The following is a 14,587-nucleotide window of genomic DNA, read 5'->3' on the forward strand; positions in this document are numbered from 1 at the left end:
ATCAAGGCATTTATTTCACAAACTGCTGTAGTCCAGAGCTACAGTATCAGTGCTGAAGCTGCTCACACTAACATGGGATGAGTTATGTTCAAAATATCAGAGATCGTTGTTTCCCCGCCTCCTCAGACTCGACGCTTACGCAGTGTTGCCAAGTCCGCTTATTATAAGCGACTTTGGGCTTGTTTTTCTGTAAAGTCGCTTACAAATATTGGTAGTCGCGGGTTGCGTTTTTTTGGGCTTGTTTCTAAAGTGTAGTTGCTTATTTGGGCTTGTTCCCAGCTCCATAACAAGTTGTCAAGTAGATATTGTCTATATGTTAAACGTAGGAGTTTGTCTTGCCTGTTCCCTCTGTCCCTCCCCTTTCCCCATACACACAGGAGAAAGCAGAGTTTTTTCCCACCCACATCCTGCTTCTAATTGGCTCTGACGCAGATGTCAACGAGTACTAGCCAATCAGAGGCAGAGCAGGGCAATCTGTTTTTTTTTTATGGTTAGGAAAACGTCAGTGAATGACGTTTAAATGAAAATACGCGCCAGTCGCGACTAATGGTGAATGGACTGTAGGAGAGTTTTTGGAGGAACAAATGCCCGGGACAAAGTGAGCGAAATACGGGAAGAAATATAACAAAGACTGGGAGAAAGAGAAAGGACCGTGCCGCACCGTTCTCCTCAATGAGGCTTACGGACATTGGGTTCACGGTCTCCAAACACAACGAGTCAAGACAGAAAGCTGAGCTGAAGGTAGCCACCAATGTAGCTTGTCACACATCCATTAAATCAGCCGATCACCTTGGGGAATTAATTTGCTCAACTTGTGACAAAGACATCAAAATGCACCGCATTAAAACCATGTCATTGCTCCGTGTATGTTCACAAAACATAATAAATAAACAGAAAAATAATGTATGTTCACAGAACATAATAAATAGAAAAATAAATAAACTGTACCATGTGTACAGTTTTGCAAAACTGCGCACAGTTGCCAACTCTCACGCATTCACCGTGAGACTCACGCAATTGACACATCCATTTTCTCACACACAGAAAAATCGCGAAGCAAAGAGGACATGGAGACCCACAGACTAGACAGAGCAGGTTACTTATGATATAAAAAAAATCTCAGCTCTCAGATTCTGTAACTTTTATTACGAAATTCAAACAATAAATACCGTTTTGGCGCTTGCAAATGTGACGCGACAGATCCCTAGCGGCACGTGAACCCATCATCTCGTGTTTGTTTACTATTAGGCAAATAGTAAATAAACACGAATGAACACTGTTGAAAGATACAGTACAACTTACCGAAATGTATATTCCTCATACATAATATCGACCAATCAATCAAACAAAAGGGTCAATAAAACAGCTGGAGAACAATTAGGTCACATAACATTTACCTCAGGAAAGCCATTTGATGACCATAATATAGGCTATAGCATGTTAGTTGGCTAGAAAAAAAGAGCTATAGAGAGTATTTTGCTAAATATGTGTAGGCCTACTATATTACATATTTATTATATTTTTACTTATATCATTAAATAAAGTTGTTATTATAATAAAAAAATGCATTATATTTCATTTGAGTTATTTTTAACCTTAAAGCAACAACATGGAACTTTTCCTCTGCGGTCGCCCTACAGGTTGGAAGCGGAATTGTCCATTACCGCTGTCGTAAAATGATTTACGGTTACTGTATATGAAGCATGCAGATTTTTTTTCATATGGGCAATGATAATATTATTAATCTTCCCCCTTTCATAATTTATACATGTTTAGTAGACTAAACATTTTAACTCAAACATTTGAATTTTGCATGTCGATTGCAATGCTCAAATCTGAACGAGAATGATAGCGATAGCATCCTAACCATCTAAAACTACCATGTTAGTGTTTACTAGCTACCAGATTGATAATTCGCTCATCTACTAGCTGATTCATGAAGATAAATAAATGGAGGACCAGATAGTTTCCGTAACGTAGCCAGGCAGACAACCGATTAGAAAAACTAAAGATAGTATGCAAGCAATTTACAGTTACTTACTAGTTCAACAGCATGACGGCCAAGTCAGCATCAGTCTGGTAACTCTCCTCCTCCATAAGCTCACGCCAGCGAGCAAACGCTCGACCAATATTGATCCTCGTCCTGCCTTTCAGTTTATCACTCTCCCTTTTCCTCTTCCGACTCTACTCCGACAAAACCTTGGACTTCTTACGTTTCGCTGCTGCTTCAGCCATGACGAAAACAGACGTACGAAAACAAACGCGCTGGTTGGTCACATTTGAGGAAGTGGTGGGCAAAGTGACGTATGCCGTAAAGCAGTCGAATTTTGTAGTTCTTTTTGAGCGCTGGTTACTACCCGCACCCCGAAGTTACATAGTGCCAGTAAAAGCGATACAGCCCACATGGAAAGAATCTATATGAGGATATATGCGCATATATGAAACCTATATGCAGTTTATATGCACATATATGCTGCATATATACAGCATATATGCACATATATGATAATATATATGCTGCATATATGCGTATATATGCCACATATAGGCATAATTGAGGTGCATATATGTGCATATACAGGCCATATAGGTCTCCTGTATTGCTTCTTTATATATACATATAAGCCCTATATGTACATACAAGATATGTCTCCTATAGCTCATGGCAGGATGGTCATTTTGTAGCTCATATCTCACTTTGGAAACTGTCATACATGATGCCTAGCTCAGATAGGCACATCTATCAATTCGAAGCTCACGGAGCTGAGATCAAAAAGATAAAAATAAAAAAATTAAAAAAAATTCTGTTCAGTTTTTTGTCTTATTTTTGTTCTTGTACTATTTGATTGTTCTTAAGTAAATAATGTAAATTTCTACATTTTGGGGTTTTATTTATGTTGCCTACACTGTAAAAAAAAGTGTACTTTTACAGGTAATGGTCTGTATTTTTTTTACAGAATTTTACCGTTTTGTCATTATAGTGAATGCCTGTTATTTTACAGATATTTGCTGTAATTTAAAGGTCCACTATTAAATTTACAGGTAATTGCTTGTATTTTGGTTTTACATCAATTTACTTTTTTTAAGGAACTTGTCTGTATTTTTACAAAGTCATATTTTACAGATTTTTTTCTGTGAAATTAGAAAACAAAGAAAAGAAGGTATAACTGCAGAAATCTGCATCTATTCAATATGTTGTCCTTACAGATTATTAAGCATGTGGGGGTTAAAGTGAGTTTTTTTTTAAGGTTAAATAATAGTATTTGTACATACAGCCTACATAGGCTACAGTAGACCTGTATTGAATTGTTTTTAGGCTATAGTCTTTTAATCTTGTCTTGCAAATAGATGCTCATTTTGATCATTATTTCATTGTCTTATTCTCCCATAATTTCATGTATATTTTATTAATATTTTTCTAAATCTCCGTTGCTGCACATTCAGGGCTTTGTGTGTGTGTGTGTGTGTGTGTGTGTGTGTGTGTGTGTGTGCGCGCGCGCGCACGCGATGACGCAGATTCAAATTCGCCGCCATTACGTTTCCGCTGTTTAGTCCCGCCCACAACGGTCAGCTGATCAGTCGACTTTGGATCTGTATCAAGTGCAAGTGGGAGATTTGAATTCAGCCTACTCTCCTGAAGTGGATTGTGAGATTAACAGGGGTTCAATATGACACCTCATAATTCAAAGCAATCGTGTTCGTCGAGAGCAGCCGTGAGCAGGAGCCCTAGCTGTTGTCAGTTTGGATTCTTCGGAAATGGCACCCTTTTCAGTGAGCCTGGTTCGTCACAGCGGACATCATGCCAACCGATCACCGGCTGAGGTAAGAGTCTGCATGTGAACGATATTTTATATTACATTTGTGTTAAGTTTACGTTACAGTTTTCAAGCTAACATTAGCATTTTAAATGATGTTCAGTTAACTGGCGAGAGCTGGAGGCAAAACACTGAAAATGTAGCATGCATCTTTACATTTTCCATCTGTTTTAAGAAAGATCAGTTGAACCCACACCTCAAAAAATACCTAAAACAAGCTTTCGTAGACTTGTTATACATAAAGTCCGTTTAATTGTGTATAAAATCTTTGTTAATACGCGATAGTATCTGTCAGTAAATCAATCTCTTAAATGGCGGGACATTTTTAAACACTGTCTGGAAGCTGAAAACTCTTCTCTTAAAATATAGTAACCACGTTTTTGGCGGATTTTTATTACCATTTTTAATAACCACAGTTATACTACAAATAGGCCTAACGTTACCAAGGTTTTTTTTTTTTTGGTTAAACCATAGTTAATTTTCATAAGGGTTAATGTGGTTATCAAGACCGTTAAGAAAACGAATTCAGCAAATACTGTACTTGTTGTTGATACAGGAAAACACATGAGGCTAGAATATGAACACCACATGATAATTCCATATTCTGGCTGCATGCTTGCCAACACGTCAGTTGAGGTTTTGCATTGTCCCAGTGGAACATATTCTGACATATGCAAATGTAATACTGAGTTGTAAAAAAATAAATATATATATATATATTTGTGATTTCAGGTCAAGTGGAAAGCAGAATGATCATGGCAAACAAGGTATGGGAAGAAGTAATTTAAAATATTGTAATGGCCGAGTCTTCTGATTCCATATGATTGCACTAAAAGTGGCAGAAAATTTAATTTGTTTTATACTATATTTTCCCATGTGAATATTCATTTGATCCTTGTGAGGCCACTGGAGCTGCACAAGGTTTGGGTTTGTTACAGTAAGACCACGATTGTGTTAGATTCCACCCATCTATTATTATTATTTTTTTGTATTGTAACTAGGCTCTGTCATTTAGAAACATGGGTTTTCCTATCACTTATAATGACATATATCTCTACCTTTCATTCCAGCCAGAGGATCTGACGGTTGCTGCTCGCATCTCAGCCTACCTGATGGAAAATTCTTGCTGGATGAATGACCTTCACCTTCAATTCAACCTTGCCAAGACAAAACTGCTTATGGTTTCACTTTCAGCCAAACCATGCGATCCTGCTGATTTGCCTTATACAACACCAGAAAGATCCGGCCCTTCCTATCGGAGCCACACAACTCCTTGTCTAAGCTCTTGTTCTATCCAGACTGGACTATTGTAATGCTCTCCTGGCAGGCCTTCCAGCATCAGTCAAACCTCTGCAACTGATCCAGATGCTACAGCAAGACCTAAACTCACTGCTTCAGATCTATGTGTCTCCAGAAGCTTGTGTTCTGCAAGTGAACGGTGCCTTGTGGTGCCATCATCCCAAAGAGACACAAAACCACTTTCACTGACCTTTACCTGGACTGTTCCCTGCTGGTGGGATGACCTGCCCAACTCTACACATTTTCAAGAAACTGCTAAAGATCCATCTTTTCATAAACACTTGACCCAATAATACTAAATCTTTGTTTTAATAATAAATAAATAAACTTGTATACTGTGCTACACTAACTGGGACTTGTCACTGCACTTGTTGCTTCTATTGTTCTCTTAATTTTTAAGTCACTTTGGATAAAATGTAATTGTAAATGTGTAAAATAAGTTATATTAGAGTATAAAGGCATACAGCAATTGCCTTTTAATGTAGATATTTTTACATGTTCTAAATTATATACTAAGATTGTATTTCCTATCATTCACATATCTTGATGTTCAGTGTTTGTTTAATGAGTAATACTGTAAATGTGCAGGTATTTTGTACTTATACGTTTAATTAATTTAACAGAAATTGACTGTACATTTGCTATTATTAAGTACTTAATTAGAGATTGGTCAAAGTTGTGAAATTGGAAATGCCTTAACTGTAAATATACAAACTTTGAATTTGAATTTATGTATTTAATGCATTTTTATACATAACTTCATAGTTATTATACACAGGAAAAACTATATATTAAAAGATAATTACTGTAGATAGACAGCATTATTATAAAATAACTTTATAAAACCCTAAATTTACAGTTTAACTTGAAAGTTAAATGTTTTTTTTTAAATGTAATTTGACATCATTTATCCGTTTTTCCACGGTTTAATAAGCCATTATCAACAGTAATGTACTGTAATTTAATAAATTTTGACTGTAAAGTCAATTCTGTATTTTCACTGTTTTTGCCTGTAATTTTGTGAAATGGTTATTTGCTGTAATTTAACGGAATCCGTCTGGAAACTTTGCTGCCAGAGATTTACCGTTTGTATACGGGATTTTTTTTTTTTTACAGTGTAGGCCTAGTAGCTATGGATTTTAATAATTTTACTAATATATAGTAGGTAAACATATAGGTGCATATATAGGTGAACATATAGGTGCATATATGTGAACATATAGGTGCATATATATGTGAACATATAGGTGAGCATATATAGGTGAACATGTAGGTGCATATATGTGCATATATGTACATATAATATAGGAAAACGGCCAATTTTATATATGTCACATATATTAAAAACATATATCAAAACATATATTAAAACATATATGTTTATATAGGTTCTTTCCATGTGGGAGACCCCGTCAGGCTCTGGCAGACGTCTCATTCAACCTATTGTAAGTCGATGTACTATCACAAGGGTCTTGGAAATATATTATGAAGGTTGAAAAGTTACATGTTGTTACTTTAACTAATACTGCCAGCTGATAGGGCTCTCTGTGTGTTTACAGAATTAGGTGAGTTGTTTTTTCTTTAGAAAAATGAATGCCTATCTTGTGTAGCCTACCTAATGAGTCAATATTAAATCAAATCACAATAATTGAATTGAATTGAAATAATAAAAAAGCGTAGCTTACCAGAAATTGTACCATGTAAACATTGTAACATGTTGTAACTAAACTTTTTTTATTCAGTTTAAAATTCAGTTTAGTTACTAAAATGGTTTGACAATCACAATACACTTAGTGTGATGCAATACAATTTTTTTTACGGCACACAGTTTATTTATTTTTCTCTTCCTGGAACCTAGGGGGGCTCCATAGAAAAAGTCGCTTGTTTTGGGCTTGTTTTCACTGGCCTGGTTGCTTATTTGTCTCGCGAGATCTGGCAACACAGCGCTTACGCCGGTCGCCAGTTTGAGGAGACACAACAGAACGAGCGCAATTGACAATGAAAGCCGAGGAGACTTAGACATTGTAAGTTGATTTATCCGTGTTTTAATAAGCTCTCGTTCATAGAGATGTTTAGATGGATACCGAGGCTTTTTAGGTTGTGTGGAATCTGCAATCTCTGACCCAGTTTGTTTGATGGCTGCGATACGCTGTGTTTCCCTGCTATCTGGCATCCCGTGGTGTGGGAATACTATTGGCTGAACTGGCAGTGGGCGGAGTCACACAGACCAAAAACAAAACCCGACTGACAACATGGAAAGTGTAATCCAGAGAGGATTCAGAGACTGATTCTAGAAAACTCCATGAGTCGGTCAAATGAGGATGATGTTCATACACACCTGGATTCAGAGGGTTTGCTGTGGTATCTGGAGTAAGTGTTGTTGCTGTAGTTGATGTTACAACTATTAAAAACAAAATGGAAATAGAAAAAACTCCATGAGTCGGTCAAATGAGGATGATGAACATATGTAATATAGTGAGTACAAGCTGTTTATGTTTGAACAATTTCTTCAATTCCATTATGATATAGTAAAATGTTACTTTTCTAATACTTTTAAATACTGTTCAATTTCTTATTTGTGCTTTATGTTTAAAAAGAGTGTTATGTGCATTTATTAAATAAATTATTTTCGCTTGGCATACCAGCGTGATTACGTCATCGCACACTTCAATGGGTGGTGCGCGCCCGTGATGCGCTTCATTCTGAGTAAATACACCAACAAAGAAGTCATCACTGCAGCGCTCTCTTTTATTTCATTTTTTTAAATCCTTATACACCTTTTCAGGTAACTAAAACACACTTCGGTTTTGAGTATAAACATAGTTAATGCAATACTGTTGAGTTGTGTGTGTTTAAAGTAGTTTTTTTTTTTTTTACTATATTAATAGTGTGTCATGAGTTTGGTATGCCTGAGCACATGGTTAGCATGAGTGTTTCACGATTAGCGCGATAGCCCGCTATTCATTATAAATGGTCATTATGTCGATGTTATTTGAGTGTATGAGAGTACATGATGTTGTTTCAGTCTTATTGTGTTTGTAAAAAGCATGAGATTAGAGTGTTACTACCAGCTGTAAACGCCACACGTCATTCTGGGGCTAGAGCATGAGAACTGTACAGAGAGAGTGTTGAATAGCTTGTTGATCATATTTTTCTTATTCCTTCTAGTGTGATGGAATGTTTAAAGTCACTTATGTCTACAACGAGTCATTACTGTAAAAAAAAAAGTGATATACATTTTGAGCTTTTGTTATATGCATATTCTCTTATGCTTGATTCTGAGTAAATACACCAACAAAGAAGCCATCACTGCAGCGCTCTCTTTTATTTCATTTTTCTTTAATCCTTATACACCTTTTCAGGAGTACTACACATACACACCTGGATTCGGAGAGTTTGCTGTGTTGTCTGGAATCAGTGTTGTTGCTGTAGTTGATGTTACAACTATTAAAAACAAAATGGAAATAGAAATATGTCATATTTTAATGCATGAACACAATATCAAGGCATTTATTTCACAAACTGCTATATGGGTAATAAATCCTCACTATGGGCCCATTCACACACCCGCGCAATACAGCGCCAGGCGCAACGCAAGTGTGTTTTGCTAGTTTCAGCCCGACACAGTTTTCATTTTCACGTTCTGCAACATTGTAATGCATGTGAGCATCTGTGCATCGGTGCACTCATGGGTGTTCAGGCAGTTTTGAGGAACTGAATTAGACTGAGCCATTGACCAACTGAAACCTGGTCTAAAGTCAATGGCACAATATTTTTTTTGTTATTTAAAGAGCGTGTTAGTAATGTGTGCCTATAGGCGGGTCCACAACGCGCGTACACTCTGCTTATTACACACACTCTGCTTATTACACACACACACACACACACACACACACACACACACACACACACACACACTCTGCTTATTACACACACACACACTCTGCTTACTACACACACAGGGACGTGCAGCAGCACACTAACTAATTGCCCCTTGTGGGATCAATAAAGTTGATTGAATTGAATTGAATTGAATTGAATTGACAAACATGCCAAATATTAAAAATAAAAGGATTACAATGTAAAATATTATTATTGTGTACACAGGGCCGGCTCTGTAAATCTGGGGGCCCTAAGCAGGATAATTTTGGGGCCCTGCCTTGCAGTGAATAATGGAGTATTGCCACTGCAAACCAGCAACTGTATACAATCTAACCCTTACACATTTCATCTGTACCTCTTTTAACATGATTGCCCACAATTATTTTACTGCTTATTAAAGTACACTCACTGAAACAGTAAAAGTAAAGATTACAGATTGGTCAAATTTCTACATCTACTTTATTACTGTCTGAATGCTTTGTAAATTTTAAAACAGCACTAACTGTTTTTGTCGACTAGGCGGCTTAAAACCTTAAGCATTAAAACATCTTCAATAAAGTTGTTGCATATAGGCCGACTACAGGTGTTGCTGGAGTCTCGATCTTTCAACTTATTTTCCCTTTTCCACACTTTAAAAAGAGGGAGAAGTTGGACCAGTAATTTCTTTGCTTCCTTCTAAAGTGATTTAAACATATTCTTCTATATCGATGTATCAAAGAGATTAAAAATTCTGCAAAAGATTCTAGTTTGAGTTGGTATTTATTGTTTGTATATTCCAACTACAAAAACACTACTTCAGTGAACAATCATTAGCCAAATGTGTATATAAAATGTTTAGTTATAAAATATATACATAAATCTAATAAAAACTCTAGGTAACACTTTTTACATTTTACAGTGTCATTGTTACACGTTACATGTAGTTCATACAAAAAGTATTCTACAGTAAAAACTTCTTAAAATGTGGATTTAATTAGAGAAGCAGCTCTACTATAATGGGCTTATGTCCACTTTAACGCTCCCTCCTGTAATGTCAAGTTCAAAAATTCATACAAAAAATAATGTGTACATAAAGATATGGTGAATCCGGCTTGTCCCGTAGATTGTCACACACACACACACACACACACACACACACACACACACACACACACACAACTTTAAACTCACACATGAGCAGATCCGTTTATTTCACATTACACCCAAAACACACTCATTACTCATTAAGAGAATAAGGACAACTCTTTTAGATCATTCGCTGGGCACACAGATCATTTTTCCTGAGTGGCGTGAGTTACATAATATGTGTTAAATGTTAAGTGAACATAATATCAAGGCATTTATTTTACAAACTGCTGTAGTCCAGAGCTACAGTATCAGTGCTGAAAGCTGCTCACACTAACATGGGATTAGTTGTGTTTAATAAATCCTCACTATGATTTTATTAATTTATCATGTGAGTGGAGTGAGTTACACTAGCTGTATATTATGATTATTTTGCATCAGACAACAGACTGTACAAGACCGGTCATATGTATCAAAACTCACTGACAAATCTGACTAAAGAGCTTTTTTTGATGATAATATGTGTGATGATAAAGCAGTCTGTGAGAGCCAGTGCAAACCACTGAAGCGAGAGACTGATGATGTGTGACAGTGATCATGTGATCATGAACCTTGTGTAGAAGCTGCTGCTGTAGTTCGGCTTGATGTCTTCTCAGAGTTTGAGCTTCTGACTGGAGTCAGTGTTGTTGAAGCGACTGGAGCTGCAGAAGATGAATGTTCAGACGCATCAGGACATTAACATCATATTTTCATATTGATCATGACATGCAGTTTGTGTTCAATCATCACAGCTTACAGTGGCAGTAGTTGAGAAGAGAGATGTTACTGTATCATTTATTCCTGGTTTATATGAGAGTGAAACACAGTGAGCTGCTTCCCATAAACCTTCAGCTTTCCTGAATCAATGACATTATTAAGCCTTAGAATTCCTCAAACTGCATAAAAATCCTTATAATTCCCAATATTGACGTCCCTCATGGGTCATACATGAAATATTGCATAAATCAGAAGAGTCTATTTTAGCCTAGTATGACCCATAGGAGGTCAATATTGGGAATTATAAGGATTTTTATGCAGTTTATGACTTTGACCACTAATATTTTACAATTGCCAAACGTATGAAGCCGTCAGAAAGAGTAGAGCCAGTGTGTGAAAGTGTTCTCAAATCTGTCAGTAAAGAGTGTTTTCTCACCTGAATACTTGACAGTGTATCTGACTGAGGTCTGGAGTTGATTTCTGTGAGTAAGCCGACATCTCCACTCTCTGTTGTCATCTTCATTCAGGAGTGTTGTAGTCAGAGTGATGATACAGCGATATTGATCTGATGATGATGATATCTGATATCTGGAGTCTGTCTTCAGATCAACACCAGCCTGATTCACCCACAACAGCTCAACTCCCTCAGAACTGACCCAATAATCACAGGAGAATCCAGTATCTGAATACAACTGACAGGAGAGAGTCACAGAGCGGCCTGGACTGATCTCAGTCTGTGAGGATGAAGATGATGATGATGATGATGATGATGATGGAGACACTGAAACTGAACACAAGACACAAATCACAGACTCTTCAATCATCATCTGAGTTTAAAGGGAGAATCCATGTATGTATCGCTGCAGCCCGGAGACCTGCAGGTGGGAGGAGCTTACGCCGCAAGTGGGAGGAGCTTATGCCGCAAGTAGGAGGGATTTCACAAAATGTGCAAGTAGGAGGAGTTTACGCCGCAAGTGGGAGGAGCTTATGCGGAAATCCCCAAGCTGTCATTGCCGAGGACGGCGGTGAACGAGTATGGCATGAAGTAGCGACAGTAATGAAAATAAACGATCAAATATTACATTCCTCATCATGGTCTGATTTCTTAGCGCTTTGTTATTATTGTGTGTGTCCAATACCACTCACTGTCAATGATGAAGTCACGTCTTTACACCTTTTACCATACTTAAAGTGATGGTGTTTTAAATTCATCAGGCTGTAGGCCTTATTCAAGCATATTTCTGAATATTAACTATATATTCTACAATTCTACAGTATCAAGTAAGTGAACATATTAAAAATGTGATGCAATTGGACTCAGTGAAGTGAATGTGTAAATACATGAAAAACATTTGTCTAATGAAAAAAAAAAAAGTTACCATCCATCTTTACTGCATTTTTTTTTTTTAAATAGCAGACTAATGTTCTTCTGAACATGTTACACATATATTACATTTAAATCTCAGGGTGGATAATTTTTTTTTTTTTCATTGAATAAAATCATGTACAAGTCACTCAGAATTGATTGCAAAAGTGTTTATTTTATTTTATTATTTTTTGTTATTTGTAAGGACACTATATGAGCTCATTAGAACTGATCTGCATGCAGTGAATCCAGGGTGGAAGGTTTCTGAATAAATGCCCTGGAGCTCGCCTCGCTTTCCCTTCCCAGCATAACCTGGTGGATACACAAGAAGCACAAAAAGAACTAGGGTTTATAGTTGACACTGAACATTTACAAACATTAAGAATAATTTCTCAGCTCTGTAGGTCCATGCCATGCACAGGGGCGTAAATTTCATCTAAATGTTGGGGGGGACAATAAACATAATATTCCTAAAGAGCAATTTTTGAAGGGGACACCAATAATACAGGCAAAATTGTACTTTCTATGGATATGTGTACACAGAGGAAAGCCTTACTACTATTATTAGTGTAGCTAGCATGGAGACCGTGCCATTATCCTTCTTCTCAAAGTTTCTCTCTGGTTCATTGCAAAAGATGACTAAATTGACCAAAATATTCTTCATTGGTGTGCGAAATTGACAAAAAAATGATCTCTATATTTTCAGGGATTTTATCGATAACGATAATTAGACAATATTTTGCTGAGTGTGTTATTGTGCTGGTAACTTGGCATGTTTAGGACTGCCGACTCCTAAAGTTTTTGATATTCTTCATATTCTGTGTGGCGGTCAGTTCACAGCAGTGACAGAAATCATTTTTCCAATAAGTTTCAATAGATTTTTACCTTCATTGACATTTTTACCTTTATCAATGTATTTTTTAAACCTAAATATATGCATGCATCATCTTTTGTGTCAATTTCATACATTCAATTAAATTTAATTATAATAATAAGACACAATCGGGCTGTTACCAATCAAATTAAATAAGTATCAACAAAATCTTTGCAATGGAGAGGAAACACAAAAGCTGCATTTGAAATGGCATTTAGATTTTACACAGACATAAAAAATGTTTTGTTTAAAACATAAAACGTTGAATATTGATATATAAAATGATTTAAAACATGAAAAGATACTTTAAATGTGAAATTAAAACCGCCAGTAGGTGGCAGCAATTCATTGTTAATGAGTGAGTCATTGAGATTCAACTGATTCGTTCAAAACGCTTATTAATAATTCAGTAAGGAAATACCTCGTGTGTTTCTCAGAGACAATACAGTGCTTTGGCTTAGTTTTGAACTATTTTCGTTGGCGAAATAGAGTTAAAACAGGCAATATGGTGTCTAAAAGCAAACTTTTCAATTATCAATTTATTAAATCACATTTATTATCATGTTAATATCTGGAGAAAAACTGCACTCTTTGTGTGATATTATATTATAACTATATTAAACGATATAAACTGACTAAATCACTCAGTGAAAATGTAATTGCGCACCCTTGTGTAATCTACAAGACTAGTAGCCTATGCGTACACTTTATGTGTGTGTGTGTGTGAGGGAACGGTTTTAAACAATCTAGGTAAACGCACAGACTGTATAAAACAAGGTTATAATCGCCAACATAGCGAGGCGGACAAACGTTACATTGGTTATCATAAAAAAAATTGTCATGATTTATTAATGACGCAGCATAATCTGTATTAAAGAGAAAATAATCACTTCATCCGAGGTTTAAAGTGAATAAAATAGCCTTGACTTACTGGAGTTCCACAACAGAAAAACCTTGTTCTCTCCCACTGGACTAGTTTGTTTGTGATGATGAGGTAAAAGGGGAGCAGGCAGTGGACCAAAGCACTGTGAGGCAAGGGTGGGAGACTCAAAATTTTAAAAGGTTTTTTTTTTTTTTTGCCCCGTTTGCATTTTTATTATTTTACTACTTAAACAATTATTTTAAGTAGCCTATATATCATTATATTATTTACAATACACATACTTTAATTCTATTTTTAGGAGGGGACAACCCTCAGATAGGGGGGGTCCTGACCCCCGCGATTTCCGCCTATGGCCATGCAAGTGAATGGTGTCCAGAACTTTTAAACTCCAAGGGATGACATAAGTAAATTAGATTTTTAGTTTTCCTTTAGACTAACAACTACTTTATTCATCACCAATTTACACAAAATGTACCAGGTGTGCAGCATTTGTACTCAAACCCACACTCCAAACAAGTGGAGATTGAGTACATCTTCCAGAAGAGCTGTTTGTAGTGAGACGACTTATTTTTCCAGCATGCAACACCTGAGGTAAAAAAAAAAAAAAGTGAACATAACATTTAACATTATCAATGATGTTCTTGTTA

The 14,587-nt window shown here is 36.3% G+C and overlaps 2 protein-coding genes and 1 long non-coding RNA gene across 21 annotated transcripts in view; 1 reads left to right on the forward strand and 2 right to left on the reverse strand.

Annotated features, from left to right (window-relative positions):
- The window catches only part of LOC309498167 (uncharacterized protein), a 924,641-nt gene that overhangs the window by 317,411 nt on the left and 592,643 nt on the right, over positions 1 to 14,587 (reverse strand). The window contains exons 11-13 of the mRNA XM_082168719.1: positions 10,673 to 10,762; positions 8,496 to 8,558; positions 7,453 to 7,515 (exon numbers count right to left, since the gene is read on the reverse strand). Coding sequence (XP_082024845.1) covers positions 7,453 to 7,515; positions 8,496 to 8,558; positions 10,673 to 10,762 — 216 coding nt within the window. The remainder of the gene's footprint in view (positions 1 to 7,452; positions 7,516 to 8,495; positions 8,559 to 10,672; positions 10,763 to 14,587) is intronic.
- LOC309502606 (uncharacterized protein) overlaps positions 1 to 14,587 on the reverse strand; it is a 75,673-nt gene that overhangs the window by 59,800 nt on the left and 1,286 nt on the right. For 18 of the 19 annotated variants that reach the window (XR_014207338.1, XR_014207339.1, XR_014207340.1 and 15 more), the window contains 2 exons: positions 14,416 to 14,526; positions 11,669 to 12,495 (listed from right to left, as the gene is read on the reverse strand). Coding sequence is in view for 9 of the 19 variants with exons in the window: in XM_082175010.1 (XP_082031136.1) it covers positions 12,368 to 12,495; positions 14,416 to 14,526 (239 nt within the window). In the remaining 10 variants the exon portion in view is untranslated. Of the gene's footprint in view, positions 1 to 11,668; positions 12,496 to 14,415; positions 14,527 to 14,587 lie in introns of those variants that run through there. The other variant, XM_082175007.1, reaches the window with a different exon arrangement.
- On the forward strand, positions 3,657 to 6,041 carry LOC309503744. The gene is made up of 3 exons (XR_014207842.1): positions 3,657 to 3,822; positions 4,548 to 4,582; positions 4,886 to 6,041. It is a non-coding gene; the product is annotated as an uncharacterized lncRNA (long non-coding RNA).

Source organism: Leuciscus leuciscus, assembly GCF_965113295.1.
Source record: "Leuciscus leuciscus genome assembly, chromosome: 1".
Taxonomy (NCBI): Eukaryota; Metazoa; Chordata; class Actinopteri; order Cypriniformes; family Leuciscidae; genus Leuciscus; species Leuciscus leuciscus.